Raw genomic sequence first — 13,340 nt, forward strand, 5'->3', positions numbered from 1 at the left:
CTCCTGGTCCAGTACTCTATCTAGTGATCACTGTGTGGCATGTAAATATTCAAAGACAATTTTTCTCAAGAGATGAAACAAAATGGTTTGTTTCAAGTGAAAAAGAAGCTAGTATAGTCAATTCTCTAAAAGTTTTAGGTTTTCATCTTCTATTAACATCTCCAAGGTCTCAGAAAGGAGTCAATAAAGCTATACAATTCCATCTCCAAGCTATATATCTCTGTGATCTTCAAATCTTGCCATTTATTCATAAATTGATTTAAAATTGTATTCTGCTGTTTCAATGTTGCACACATTTATGCCAATAATCCCAGAAGGTGTAGATAAAACTAGATGATTCTTTTTGATCTATGCTGAATACAATACAATCCACAATCAGATTAGCTAAAAATGTTTTCTGATATGATTATATCAAAGTAACACTACTACCGTTACCTATCATAGACAATCATTTGCTACAGAATGATTAGGGCATCTCTCAAATTAGCACCTAAGGTGCTGAATTTGCATCATACAATTCAAAAGGATTGGCGTTGCCCTAAACTGCCACAGTAACCCCTAGACACCAAACAGGCTAGAGCTTAATTTTAAGGCATTTTCTCTCCTTGATATGATAAGCTAAGATTGGTCTCTGGGTCACTAAGAGGTTCAAATTTCATGGATTCAAAAGTTGTTACAGTTGGATCACTGGTAGTAAAACATTCACGTATCTGGAATTCATTTTATTGGTATGGTATAACTGTGTAAGAGAATGCAAGTTCTTTCAGAAAAAAGATATTAAGCTAATTTAGATGGGCTTTTTGCTGAGTATGCAAAACATTTGACAAATTAACTCACAAATGATGCCATTGTTATCACTATGATATTTATTAGTCCTTTAAAATATGAAGTGTTGGGGTTTTATTCTTGGTATTATGTAAAGCAATTATGCCCAACATGTCACCAAGGAATACTAAAGCATCAACCTGAAATAAGAGGGAAATCCCTAATACCTCAACATGGTTAAAAGTCTGATAGAGACTACATGGATAATGATAGCATAGCAGAAGACATACCCTCAGGCAGACCCCTAGTGTTCCTGACTCTATCCTCAAGTTAGGAGTAAGACTACAGTGTTTATATTATGATAATAACATCAAGATTTATTAATAATTTACCTTGGTTAGCAGCATGAAAATCATATCACTGTTGTCTTCACTTAGAAACTTCACCACTTTTTCATACAAATTTATGAATTCTTCAGGTGCAGCAATTGGAGTAAAGTAAGGAGAGAGTAGAGTACAAAGTCTTCTATTCTTCAAAATTGTCTGGAGCACACGTTTGCACTCTGATTTGGTATCACTGATAAACACCTTGACAAGTCAAAAAGAAGAAGTGTACAAAATAGAGTTCTCCATTTTTTTTTTTTTGCACCAACTGAGCTCCCAGGGTAGTGAAATGTCTCAAAATACAATCTCTGGAAGATCCTACTATACTGAAGAGGTTTTGAAGAGAGGTCCAGAACTAGCCTCATTCCAAGTTCACAGAAACTTATCAACTCCAGGGGGATCTTCTGGAGCTACAGCAACTAAAGGAGCTGTGAACCATGTCAGTGGGGGCAATACAACAGCAGGGAGCCTCAAAACTTTGCAAAAACTCCTGTGGCAACCTGAGCCAGATTCAAATGTAATTGGTAAATGTCTAACAAAATAAATAATACAGATAACAAAATAATTAATCCATATACCTGGTTTGAAGCTGTAGTCCTGTTCTTGTCATCCCTAAATTACATAAGTGTCAGGGAACTTTGCAGTGAGCAAATGCATAATTGATCATCTGCTAGTCAGCAGAGATCCCTAAATTATGTATATGTGGGTTCTCCTTCCAGCAATGAGGGCAAGAGGGGCAGAAGAGGGAGAGTGTAGATGGCTCCTGAATTGCACATGGGTGACTTATTTATTATTTTAAGATTATTTTAATAAAATTAAACTCGAATACCTATTACTGTAGTGATATAAACCTAAAATGTTGAGATGTGTCCACTGTAGGTAAAACTCAATATTGACTTCAACTAGATTAAAGAAAATATTTTCTACATCTTATGCAATACAGCTTTTTTGTTATAGATTTTGGGAAAACTTTGTATCTAAGGTATTTATAAACGGATTACTTTTATAACTAATATGTAACCTTGGTGATCTTATCTTTTTCTCAACTATGTTTTAAGAAAGAGAAAGGCAAAGCCTAAATTATTAAAGTTAAGGTTGAAAACTTAATGGTGAAAAAATGTAGCCTGTTAAAAAATATTAACAGACCTGAATTTGAATATGAATTGTACAAAGTCGATGAGAAAATAATGGCTTATTTCCATTTTTTTTTAAAACAAACTTCAGATAATGAAATTATAAGTCTTTTCTTTCCCTGGTATCCATGTGTTCTGTGCATTAAGATAAAAATACCAAAGTGAAATTTACTTTATTTATGATTCTGAAATGTTTACAGGGAATCTCAACTATGCAGGGAAAAAAACTATCTTGATACCTACATTTAAAGGAACTATGAACAATTTTGTTCCCTGATAGTGACATTCAATACAGAAAATTTTACACAAAAATTCATAGTAGTATTTTATTTTTTTAACTTGAGTAGAGCCAAAAGATTAACTAGTAAGTCTTAAGTCAATATCAACTTTACCTAGTTGATAAGCACATGGAATCAAACTATAAAAATTCAGTAAATACAAACCTGTAAAATACATTTAGATTAAACTTACTTGTCCTAAGATCTCAATGCAGGAGGTAAAGAACTGTCTTGTAGGAGGGTGACGCTGTGTCTCATCACATACATACTCCACAACTGTAAAGAAGAGGCTAATGCCAACCTTCTGAATACCAGGTGTAGGTTGCAACTTATAGGCATTCACTAAGGTCCTATGGAAAAATTTAAAAAAAAAAAAACCTATTATCTATTGATAGAAAAATCACAATTCCTAAGAATGTTTCCTTATGTTCCTTGCATTTTTTTCTCTGACAAAACTGGTGCAGGTAGTCTAAGGCTCTCTGTAGATAATTTCACTCATTCCACGGGGGCAATTATATACCTATCCCATTTTCATGATGGCTTTTTACATGTCATCTTTTGAGCATTTATGAATCTCTGGTTTTTCCGGGGTAAACTCAACCTTAATACAAACAAGCTCTAATTAACCCACTTTTCCTACTCTCCAATGTGCAATTGAATATTCTGTATGCAATGTATTTGTAGTTGAAAACCACATATTAGTTACAAAGTATGTATTATATAATCTTCCCTTGAAACTCTTAAGGTTGTATTCTACTGTATTGCTCCAAGTATGTAGATAAGAGAAGAATAAGCTTGTAATTTAGGAATCGAATCATCAGTGTTATAAGCAGTAAGACAATAAAAGACAGGTTTTCATTAACAACCCTTATTTACTCTCAGTTTACAAAATGAGCTCTAACTGCTCTAAATGTGGGAAGGTGACACCTCTGGCAGCAGGCGCTGTAGTCTTACCCATCCTGTTCCTCTGCGGTCATCTCCTGGCTTGTGCTGCCAGTTCTAGGTGGAGAACTGACCCTGAGAACAAGCAGGTGTTCAAGTATATGCTTTTTTTCCATAACTGATGGGCAAGAGAAAAATATAACTGAGGGAGAAAGAATTATAAAGAATGCTAGATTTGGAGTCAAAAAACCTGGGTTCGCATCCCAGAATATTCACTCTGTATGATCCTGAGCGAGGCAACTGGCCTCTCAGAGCCTCAGTTTCCTCATCTGTAAAATGAGGTTTCCCTTGGTGACCCCTCAGGTCCCTTTCTAGTTTTCAATCTAGGATCCTAGGATTATCCTATCACAACCAGGGAGCAAATGTCCTTTAAAGTTCTGACTCTCTTGAACATCTCTGATATAAACCTTGCGTATAGGATATCCAAGTGTTTTGAAATTCATATGGCACTCTGAAAATATAAGGGGATGTTACCACAAATGCTGTAACTGAAAACATTTATTAAGGTTAGGCGATACTGTTTATTAATGCAATATTGCATTCATAAAGAGGTTAGTTAATATTTAGAGTAAAGTTCTTCTGGGAAAGAGACTTAACAATGTGTTCAGAACTTACGTAATCAAGTTCTCAGCATGCACAGCTGCTTCCACGATATTCTGTGATGGCGGCTTGGAGGCTTCTGCTTGTAACTGCTTCACTTCTTTACGTAAAACATGAAGTTGTTGGCTAATAGCTTCATTCTTATGCTTACCTTCAAACTGATAAAAATTTCAGTGACTTCAGTAAAAGAACGTTAAAAGAAAATTAAACCTACTTATCTCCTGCCTTCCCTATCTCCCACCATCTCCAAATGTGGAACTGATCACACTTTCAACTGAGCTCAAAGAACTTTATTTTTCATATTTTTTGTTGTTATAATTGTCTAGTTTGTATGACAGTTATTTACATACATGTCACCTCCCATACTAGCCTGTAAGTTCCATGAAAGGAGGGACTACGTCTTTTTTGTTATTGTACAACTCCTGCCATCCAGTATGGTGGTTTGCACACAGCAGAACCTCAGTGCTGTTTGTTTAATGTAAACAAAATGTAAACAAAAGGAAAAACAATTAAACAGAAGTGGGTAGTAAGAAGAAGGCACTAAGATAAAGGAGCCTGTGAAATGCTAAGACTTTAGCTGAAACTGGAAGGAAGCCAGGGAAACCAAGAGGAGGAGATGAGGAAGGAAAGAGTTCCAAGCATGAGGAAAAGCCAGTGAAAATGCATTTGGGAAAGGGAGTGTCATGTGGGAAAGATCAAGGAGGTCAGTGTCACTGGCTCATAGTGTACATGGAGGAGATTAAGTTGGACTTGGCGACTGATTGGTTGAGAGTGAGGAGTTGAGGATAACACCCAAGTTACAGTTCTAGGTGCCTAGGAGGATGGCAGTAATAACAGTAATAGGGAAGTTAGGACAAGAAGAGGGTTTGGGGGAAAATATAATGAGTCCAGTTTGGGATATGCAGAATTTAATATGTCTATGGGACATCTACTTCAGGATGCCCATATGGAGGTAGGAGATGGGAGACTGTAAGTCAAGAGAGAGGTTAAGGCTGGGATGTATAAATAAGAATTGCCTCAGATGTGTCTTGAGGATACCTATGTCTTAAGTTGTCAATCTCTGGTTTAAACCATACAATAATACTGTACAAAAGTGCAAATTAGGCCACTTTACAAAAACATGGAAGACAATTTAACAGAGATTGATTGGATATTTAACTTTTAGAAGTCCAAATTTATCATTTTCCCATACTGTTTCCACCACTGTATCCAAGCTCTCTTTCAGTTTTTTGGCTGAATAAGTCAACCCATAATTACAAGAAGTTTTAAACAATAGAACAAAGGAAGGACTGGAAGTCACTTGAGGCATTTACTACCACCAAAAAATTCAGAACACTGAAAATAATTTAAGAGGTGATGCTAAAATGGTGCAAAGGGGGGCTAGAAGTTCATTTCCATATCTAGGTTCTAAATATAAACCAACCCTTCACATGGCAGTAAATCAAACACTGAATCACAGTACAGGAATGCAACAAAAGGCACCTGGCCTCAAAGTAATCTGTTTCCTTAGAGAAAGCCACTGAATCATCAGGAGCTTATTAGGAAAAGAGACCAAAGGATAAGCACATTCACTTTCCCATGAAATGTGTTCAGCTTTTCCCAATCTAAAATAAACCATATGCATTTGCAGAAACCTGGAAATTTCCAAGGCTCTCTTTGCCACAAAAATTATTAATGAATCAAGTAATTTCAGGACTCAATGAAAATTCTAAAATAAACTATTAAATGAACCTTTAAATATTTTCAAAATAAAAAATACATAATGAAGGTTCTTAAAGAAGGTAAAGAAATCCCAAGTCTCCATAAGGCACGTATTCCTAATAAGAACACTGTCTCTACAGAAACACAGGATGAAAATAATTATGGGCATTTATATAACCCAATAAAATTTACAATTCTCATTTAAGCATCACAAAAAATACTGTGAGATGAATATTACAGATATTATTCCACATCTCATACACAAAGGAAAGTTGCCTTCAGAAGGGAAGTCAAGTGACTTGCCCATTCGCACTCAGCTGGTGCAAGTGACAAAGGAACACAGGAATCTAGGACTTCCAGCCCCCAAGTTCAGCACTCTTAACTCCCAAGACATGCTGCCTTGTAACCACATATGTGCCTTTATTTTCACTGCTTTCTCCCGGCTAGCACTTGGATCTGTAGAAGCATAGCAAAGATATCTAAGAACGTCAATCAGCATTCAAAAGAATTTTTCTGGGGAAGCAGCTGAAAATTTGAATTCTGTGAGAGAAGAGCAGCTACTTCTCAGCTACTCCACTAGTACTTGACTGCTCACTAGCAGAACTCACTAGCAGAAATGGCCCAAAGCTCCTTTCTAATTTTCACAATGAAATCACAACTGAAAAGTCACCTTCACACAGTACATGATCAGGCATGTTACTTACAGAGGACAACAGTTAAATGTTTAGGTGCTATATTTTCATACAAGAAAAATAACTAACTTATATTTACACAGCACTTTAAGGTTTACAAACAGTAGTCCTAGGATGCAGATAACACAAGTGTTAATACTCCCATTTTACAAATGAGAAACTGAGTTTCATCAAAATTAAATGAGTCACTAGTGGTCATACATCTATTAAGAGTCAAAGAATTTGGGTCTCCCTCTTTCAAGTACGGCCCTCTTTTCATTACCCCACAATGATGCAGATATATTCTAAGAACCCTGACAGGGGCTAAGGGTATAGAAGGTAGCCACTGTCAGAACAAAACTAACCACCTCAACAGACATTTCCCAAACCTCATGGGAGCCAAAATTTGAATCTTCTCCCCAAATGTGTCTTTGAAAAAAACTGCTAACAGATGCTAGGATAAGTTTACCTCTAATTCCCATCCCTACTAAGCACAAAACATTGGTCTGGACAACACCAAGTTAGAGGTTTCTATGCAACTGTCCAAACAAGTCTAGGACTGTAAGATTTCCGTACTGAAGAATAAGATGAAAAAATGTATACGTGCTTTGTGCTAAAACACGAATCTGAAATCACAGTTCTCTGAGTTAGTCCATCAGCACACAAATACATAAATTAGCTAATCCCAGAATTAATGAGGACAAAATCTGACTGGATCACATCAAAGAAGTTATAAAATGACTTGATTACAATATGCTCGCCATCACGAAAACTTATCTTTTAAACAACAATGAATTCCTAATGAAGCTATAATGACTATGAATAATGGCACACCATGAACTTGGAGGAATGAAAATCACAAAATTAAAAGAAAAACATATTGTAGGTATAAATGAGATGCTGAATAGTAGCAAGGATGACTTGCAAGTGAGAAGTGGTATAAAAGACATCTCTGAAGAGATGTAGGACCAAAAATAGAGGTGAGACTGTCATGTTGTGCAAATTTACTTTTGATAAATAAATCAAATGGCACATTGATATTCCAGAGATAACAAAAGAACCAGCAGATGACCTCTAATGTATTTGGCAAAAGTTCTACTGAAGACCTATGGAACCACATGGGCAAAAGGGCATGGAAAAGTTGCAATCTGCATCAGCGAAGAAAATATCCACCCAGATGACATCATAGCTCCATCAAAGCAGCTATATGGGTTATTTAAAGGCTACCCATGAATGCAGTAAAAATACATTTGGACAGCAGGTGGCTGCTCCCTTCTAAAACTCTTTCAACTCAACAACTACTGAGTACAACAGAGCCACTGACACTTTTATCCCAAATTCTGCCTAGAACCTGTCATTCTAGTTTGGGAAGATGATTCTGAGAGCCAAGTGATATTTCTAATTCAACAATTCTTTCACTCACATGTCCAATATGTCCTGTAAATCACTACTAGATCCTATATTGCTTCAATCATTAATTCATTATTTATATTTCTTACTCTTCTGCTTACATATTTTCAGTGACTCTCCACCAACTAATATACTATGGTCTATATTCTTTAGACCATAATTCAATGCTTTCTACAGTTCAGACTCAATCTAGCTTTAAAATTTTATCTATAGTTTCTTCCCTAGACATTCTCCAACTAGCCTGGTCTACTCACTAGCCTCTGATCATAACATGCAAGTTTTCACCTCTGTGCCTTCATTCATTACCTTCTCATCCATTTAGCCAAATTATCATGTCTCCAAATCTTTCAAAGTCCAGTTTATGTATCACCCCTTCCATGAAACCTTCTCTAAGAACTATAACCTCTTCCTCTGAACTCTCATGCTGCATATTATCTGTAGCTCTTGTGCAACAATTTAATACAAGGCATGTGATTAATTTCATGTCTTTCTAAATAGATGTTAAATTTTTTACAGTCATTTTTATTCCTTTGCACTCCCCACAGTGCTAGGTACATCATAGACACATCCATCAAATGAATAAAATAAAACTAGCTTTTACTTGAACTGTGACAACAGCTGCTCCCTGGCATTTCCTGCTGCTGCTGCCCCGACACTCCAGATGCAGCGTGATCTGCTCTTCTCGATTAACGTACTGTTTGGGAATTGCATCCAACAGCTCACTGTCCAGAGCAACTTGCTGGGACTCCCGAAGGGCTGCAGTTCTGAAAAACATCATCAGGACATTGAATAAAGCACTAGGAAAAATGTACTCTAAAGACAAATGTTGATCACCAGGCCCTCCCTGAGGCCACTAAGAAGGGTACCATCAAGGGACCCAGCATGACAGACACGGCTTCCAACAACTTTTTAATCAAGAACTAAAGGGATTTGCACAAGGGTGAACAGAGATTCACAATCACAATCTCTGCCTTCATACATAATTTTGCTGGTTGACATTAAGCTAAGTCAGTAGGTTATTTTTCTTGCCCTTTTAAAAAACTGATATATTTGCCCTTAATCTCCCTGTTTCCAAACTTCTGAATCTCCACAGAATTTACCTGATGTTCCTCTTCAAAGAGCAAATTCCACCAAACATTAGGATAATTCAAGTCCCCATTACTACTACATTTTGTCTACTTGCCAGATTGATGATTCGTTCATATCCTTCACCTTGCTGGGCCGTCAGTAGTACAATATATAATGTGACCATAATATCACTTAGTGTGGGCAACTAGGTGGCACAATGGATAGAGCACCAGGCCTAGAGTCAAGAAGATCTGAGTTCTCACACACACCTAATAGCTGTATGACCCTGGACAAGTCACTTAACTCCATTTGTCTCAGTTTCCTCATCTGTAAAAATTAGCTGGAAAAGTAAAGTAGTATCTTTGCCAAGAAAATCCCAAATGGGGTCACACAAAGAGTCAGATACAACTGACACAACTGAACAACAACCGATATCACTTAAATTCCTCTCTCCTTTTACTCTTGCCCAAATGCTTTCCATGCTGCTTCCTCTCAGGTTTGTTGAATTGACATTCCTGAGCTACACTACCATTTTGGATCCCCTCTATCAGATCTATTTCTTCTGAACGAGATATATACTTCAATTGGCATAGTCCATTTATAAGTCTCATCCCACCAACTCATGGTGAAACCTATAAGGCAATGTTTATCTCCTTGTATTAAAAACTCAATCTCATTCCATTTATACACAGCACATTGATATGCATGCATTAAAGCCATTAGTCTTATTCCTAACCATGTTTCCAATTATTTTTCTTCTAAATAATCCAGCAATACATATACTACCTTGATCAACAACTTAGCAGAAAGTCTTCAAGAAAGGATGTCTTTAACTTAGAGTGAAATACAGACTCTAGAATGATAAAGGCTGGCTCTTTCGCAGCAGGCAAAGTGAAGTTATTCTGTATATGGCCCTTCTTACAAAAATGTTCCTCTTTGTCCATCTGGAAAGATGTCCCCTTAAGGGAAGGGGGAGAAAATAAGCATTTATGCAGATCTCCTAGGTGCCAGGTGTTGTGCTAAGCACATCTTACAATTGTTATCTCATTTGATCCTTGCAACTCCTCAAGATGAGTAGAGACAGCATGGGACAGTATGGGTAGAAAGCTGGCCTCCAGAGTCCTTCCCACCTCTGCCTCTGATACACCCTAGGGGTTCTATGACCTTGGACAAGTCACTTAAGCTCTCAGTGTCCCAAGAAACTTCCTAAATTTCTTCACAAAAAAGTGCACGTACAGATAAATGCAGTAACTGTAAAAACTGTTTTGAAGTGGGAAAGGAAGAAACTTCCTGTAAGCTGTAAAGACAATGTACCTCATTCAATTCTTACAAGAATGTAAATGTTGTTTACCAAGGACAAATACATAAGAATGTTTTAAAAATCAAGATAAAAATAATTTTTCATTTTAACACTTGTCTTCAAATAGTACTCACTGTCTACTAATAGATAATCTATACATTAGAAAAACTGAGGTGGCTTTAGCTGGCTTTTGAACTGTTACCACCTGAAACAATAAAATGTACGGTCCTTAAGAATGTGTGCAATATTACTTCAGTTTTCTAAAAGAAATGAAGAGATTTGTCACAATATGAGCATTTAAACTCAGTTATTCAAATCAGCTTGGTCAGAGCTCCCAGGTTGAGGCCACTTCGGATGCTAAATCATTTGGGCCATGCGATTTAGCATGAAGAGAAGAGACATTTCAACGCATCATCTTACTTAGCATGCTGCTGCAAGAGATTCAGGTCTGGGCGTATAAGCTGCATAGTTTCCTTCTCATTGAGCAAACTAGCTGAGGAAATGATGGGCACTGGAGCTTTCAGGGCATGCAGAACAAGGGGAGGATGAGGAGCCTCATGTTTCTTCAAGTTACTCAAGATCCTCTCTTTGGCTGAAAGAGAATCAAAACCAACAAATCTTAACTAAATATGAAGCAAATGACAACAGAAAGTGTCTAAACATTACTTCCTATCATCAGGGATCACAAAAACATATAGAACATCTATCTGAATACAAATCATCAGAAAGAACAAATGTAATGTTTTCTGACTCAGTCAACAAATCCTATATAAGCAACCAGAAGGTAAAAAAGTGCGTGTACAGATAAATGCAACAACTGTAAAAAGTGTTTTCAAGTGAGAAAGTAAGAAAGAATGTAGGAAAAGTAGAAAATGGCTGGTATTTAAACTTCATGGACTAAATGGGCATTCAGCAATAATTCAAAGGAAAAGAAAGTATTCTGTGGCATGGAACTGCCTTGAAAGATTCCTGGAAGTAGAGTTGGAAAGACCAGTTACACAGGAAGAGAGTGAAAAAATATGCCTGAAATAGAACATGAGGGTCATGGGTTACAAAAGACGAGTTCAGACAGAGTGAGTCAAAAGCCTTTAAGGACAAAGTTTAATTAAACATTTATTACTAAATACTTACTATATGAAAAACATGTATTAGGGACTAATGAGCTATAAGAAGTAAAGCAAAATATATGACAATAGCTATACTTCCATTTATATAGTATCTTACAATTTGAAAAGCCTTTTCCTCGCAACAATTGTATGGTATGTCATACTGGACACATGAAGATATGAACATGTAATATTAAAGCACTTTAAAATTGTACAACATAAGGTGGCATTTAACTGTATATCTTGTATTGTTTAAACTTCGTCTAGTCTCTCCAACTAGGGAGCAAGCTTCTTGAGGTCAAGGATCATATCATATACTTCTATGCCTTCATAGCTCCTAGCACAGAGCAAAGTATACTGTAGTACATTCAATAAATGCTTATTGATTGACTGGTGGCAATTTTAGGAAAACTACAAGATCACAGAATTAGTGCAAATAATTCTGTGACAGACAATTGCAGCTCTGAATACATTTACCCCAAGTCCAAAAAGGGTCTGGTGATGATAAGTGACATTCCCAAGAAGAAAAGGGCTAGATCTGGAAAATAATTATATGGAGAGAGACGAAAGACTATGAAAGGATTTGTCATACTGAGGTCCTGGGCTTGAGGAATATATTATTATGAAAGTTAGGTAATAAGGAAGGCTTATATGAGGAAGGTAAGACATCTGTATGCCACAATCAGTCAAAAAATATTTATTAAGCTACCCACCATCAAACACTACACTAAAGCATAAAGAAAGGCAAAAAACAATTCCTGCTCTCAAAGAGCTCCATCTAACAGGAAAAAATATTCAAATAGTTATGTTGAAATAAGTTATATAACGATATAGTAGAGATAACTAGTAGAGGAAATGCATTAAGATTAAGGACTGGGAAAGGTATCTTGCAGAAAGTGGGACTTTAGTTGAGACTTGAAGGAAGTCAGGAAAGGCAGGAAATGGAGATAAGGAGGGAGGCAGTACCAGGCATGAGGGACAATCAGTGAAAATGTAATCAGGAGTTGGGAGATGGAATATCTTGTATAAGGAACAGCAAGCAGGCCTCACTAGATCACAGGATATATGGATGTGTGTAAGATGTATGAAAACTGGAAAAAGAGGCCAGGTTATGAAGAACTTTAAAAGCCAAATAGAGGATTTTGTTTTTGATCCTAGAGGTAACAGGGAGTCACTAGAGTTTACTAACTAGGGTTGGGAGATGTGACACAGTCAAACCTGCACTTCAGAAAGATCAGAGGTAGTAGAGGATGGACTGGAATGAAGAGAGACTTGAAGCAGGGAGTCCAATCAGGAGCTATTGCAATAGTCCCAGCAGGAGGTCACGAGGGCCTGCACCAGCGTGGTGGCAGTGTTAGAAATGAGAAGGGGACATGCGAGAGAGATGCTACAAAAGTAGAATCAACAGGACTTGGAAACTAGTTGCCAAGAATGCCTAGAATGTGGGGTGGGGGAAGCGAGAGAGAGTGAAGATTCAAGGATGACACATCGGTTGTAAGCCTGTGTGACTGGAAGAATCATAGTACCCTCCACAGTAATAGGAAAATTAGGAAAAGGGGAGATCTTGGGAGGGAAAGATAATAAATTTAGTTTTAGACATGAAGAGTTGAAGATGTCTGTGGGTTGGAGAGCAATCTGTAATTATGCCCAAAGAGTTATACAATTGTGTGTACCCTCTGACCCAGCAATACCATTATTAGATCCCAAGGTGACCACGGAAAAAGGAAAAGAATTTAAATGTTCTAAAATATTTATAGCCGCTCTGTGCCGTGGCAAAGAACTGGAAACTGAGGCGATGCCCATCAATTAGGGAATAGCTGGACTTGTGATGGAGTACTATCGTGCTATAAGAAATGAGGAGCTCAATGATCTCACAAAGACATGGAAAGACTCGCATGAAATAATGAAGAGTAAAATGAGCAGAACCAAGAGAACATTGTATATAGTGACAGCTATATTGTTCAAACAGTAACTTAAGAGACT

General features: G+C 37.0%; 1 protein-coding gene across 1 annotated transcript in view; it reads right to left on the reverse strand.

Moving 5' to 3' along the window:
- Positions 1-13,340, reverse strand: part of EPG5 (ectopic P-granules autophagy protein 5 homolog) — a 134,981-nt gene that overhangs the window by 43,668 nt on the left and 77,973 nt on the right. The window contains exons 26-30 of the mRNA XM_036746153.1: positions 10,672-10,843; positions 8,485-8,647; positions 4,117-4,259; positions 2,753-2,909; positions 1,158-1,352 (exon numbers count right to left, since the gene is read on the reverse strand). Coding sequence (XP_036602048.1) covers positions 1,158-1,352; positions 2,753-2,909; positions 4,117-4,259; positions 8,485-8,647; positions 10,672-10,843 — 830 coding nt within the window. The remainder of the gene's footprint in view (positions 1-1,157; positions 1,353-2,752; positions 2,910-4,116; positions 4,260-8,484; positions 8,648-10,671; positions 10,844-13,340) is intronic.

This window comes from Trichosurus vulpecula, chromosome 1, assembly GCF_011100635.1.
Source record: "Trichosurus vulpecula isolate mTriVul1 chromosome 1, mTriVul1.pri, whole genome shotgun sequence".
NCBI classification, from domain to species: domain Eukaryota; kingdom Metazoa; phylum Chordata; class Mammalia; order Diprotodontia; family Phalangeridae; genus Trichosurus; species Trichosurus vulpecula.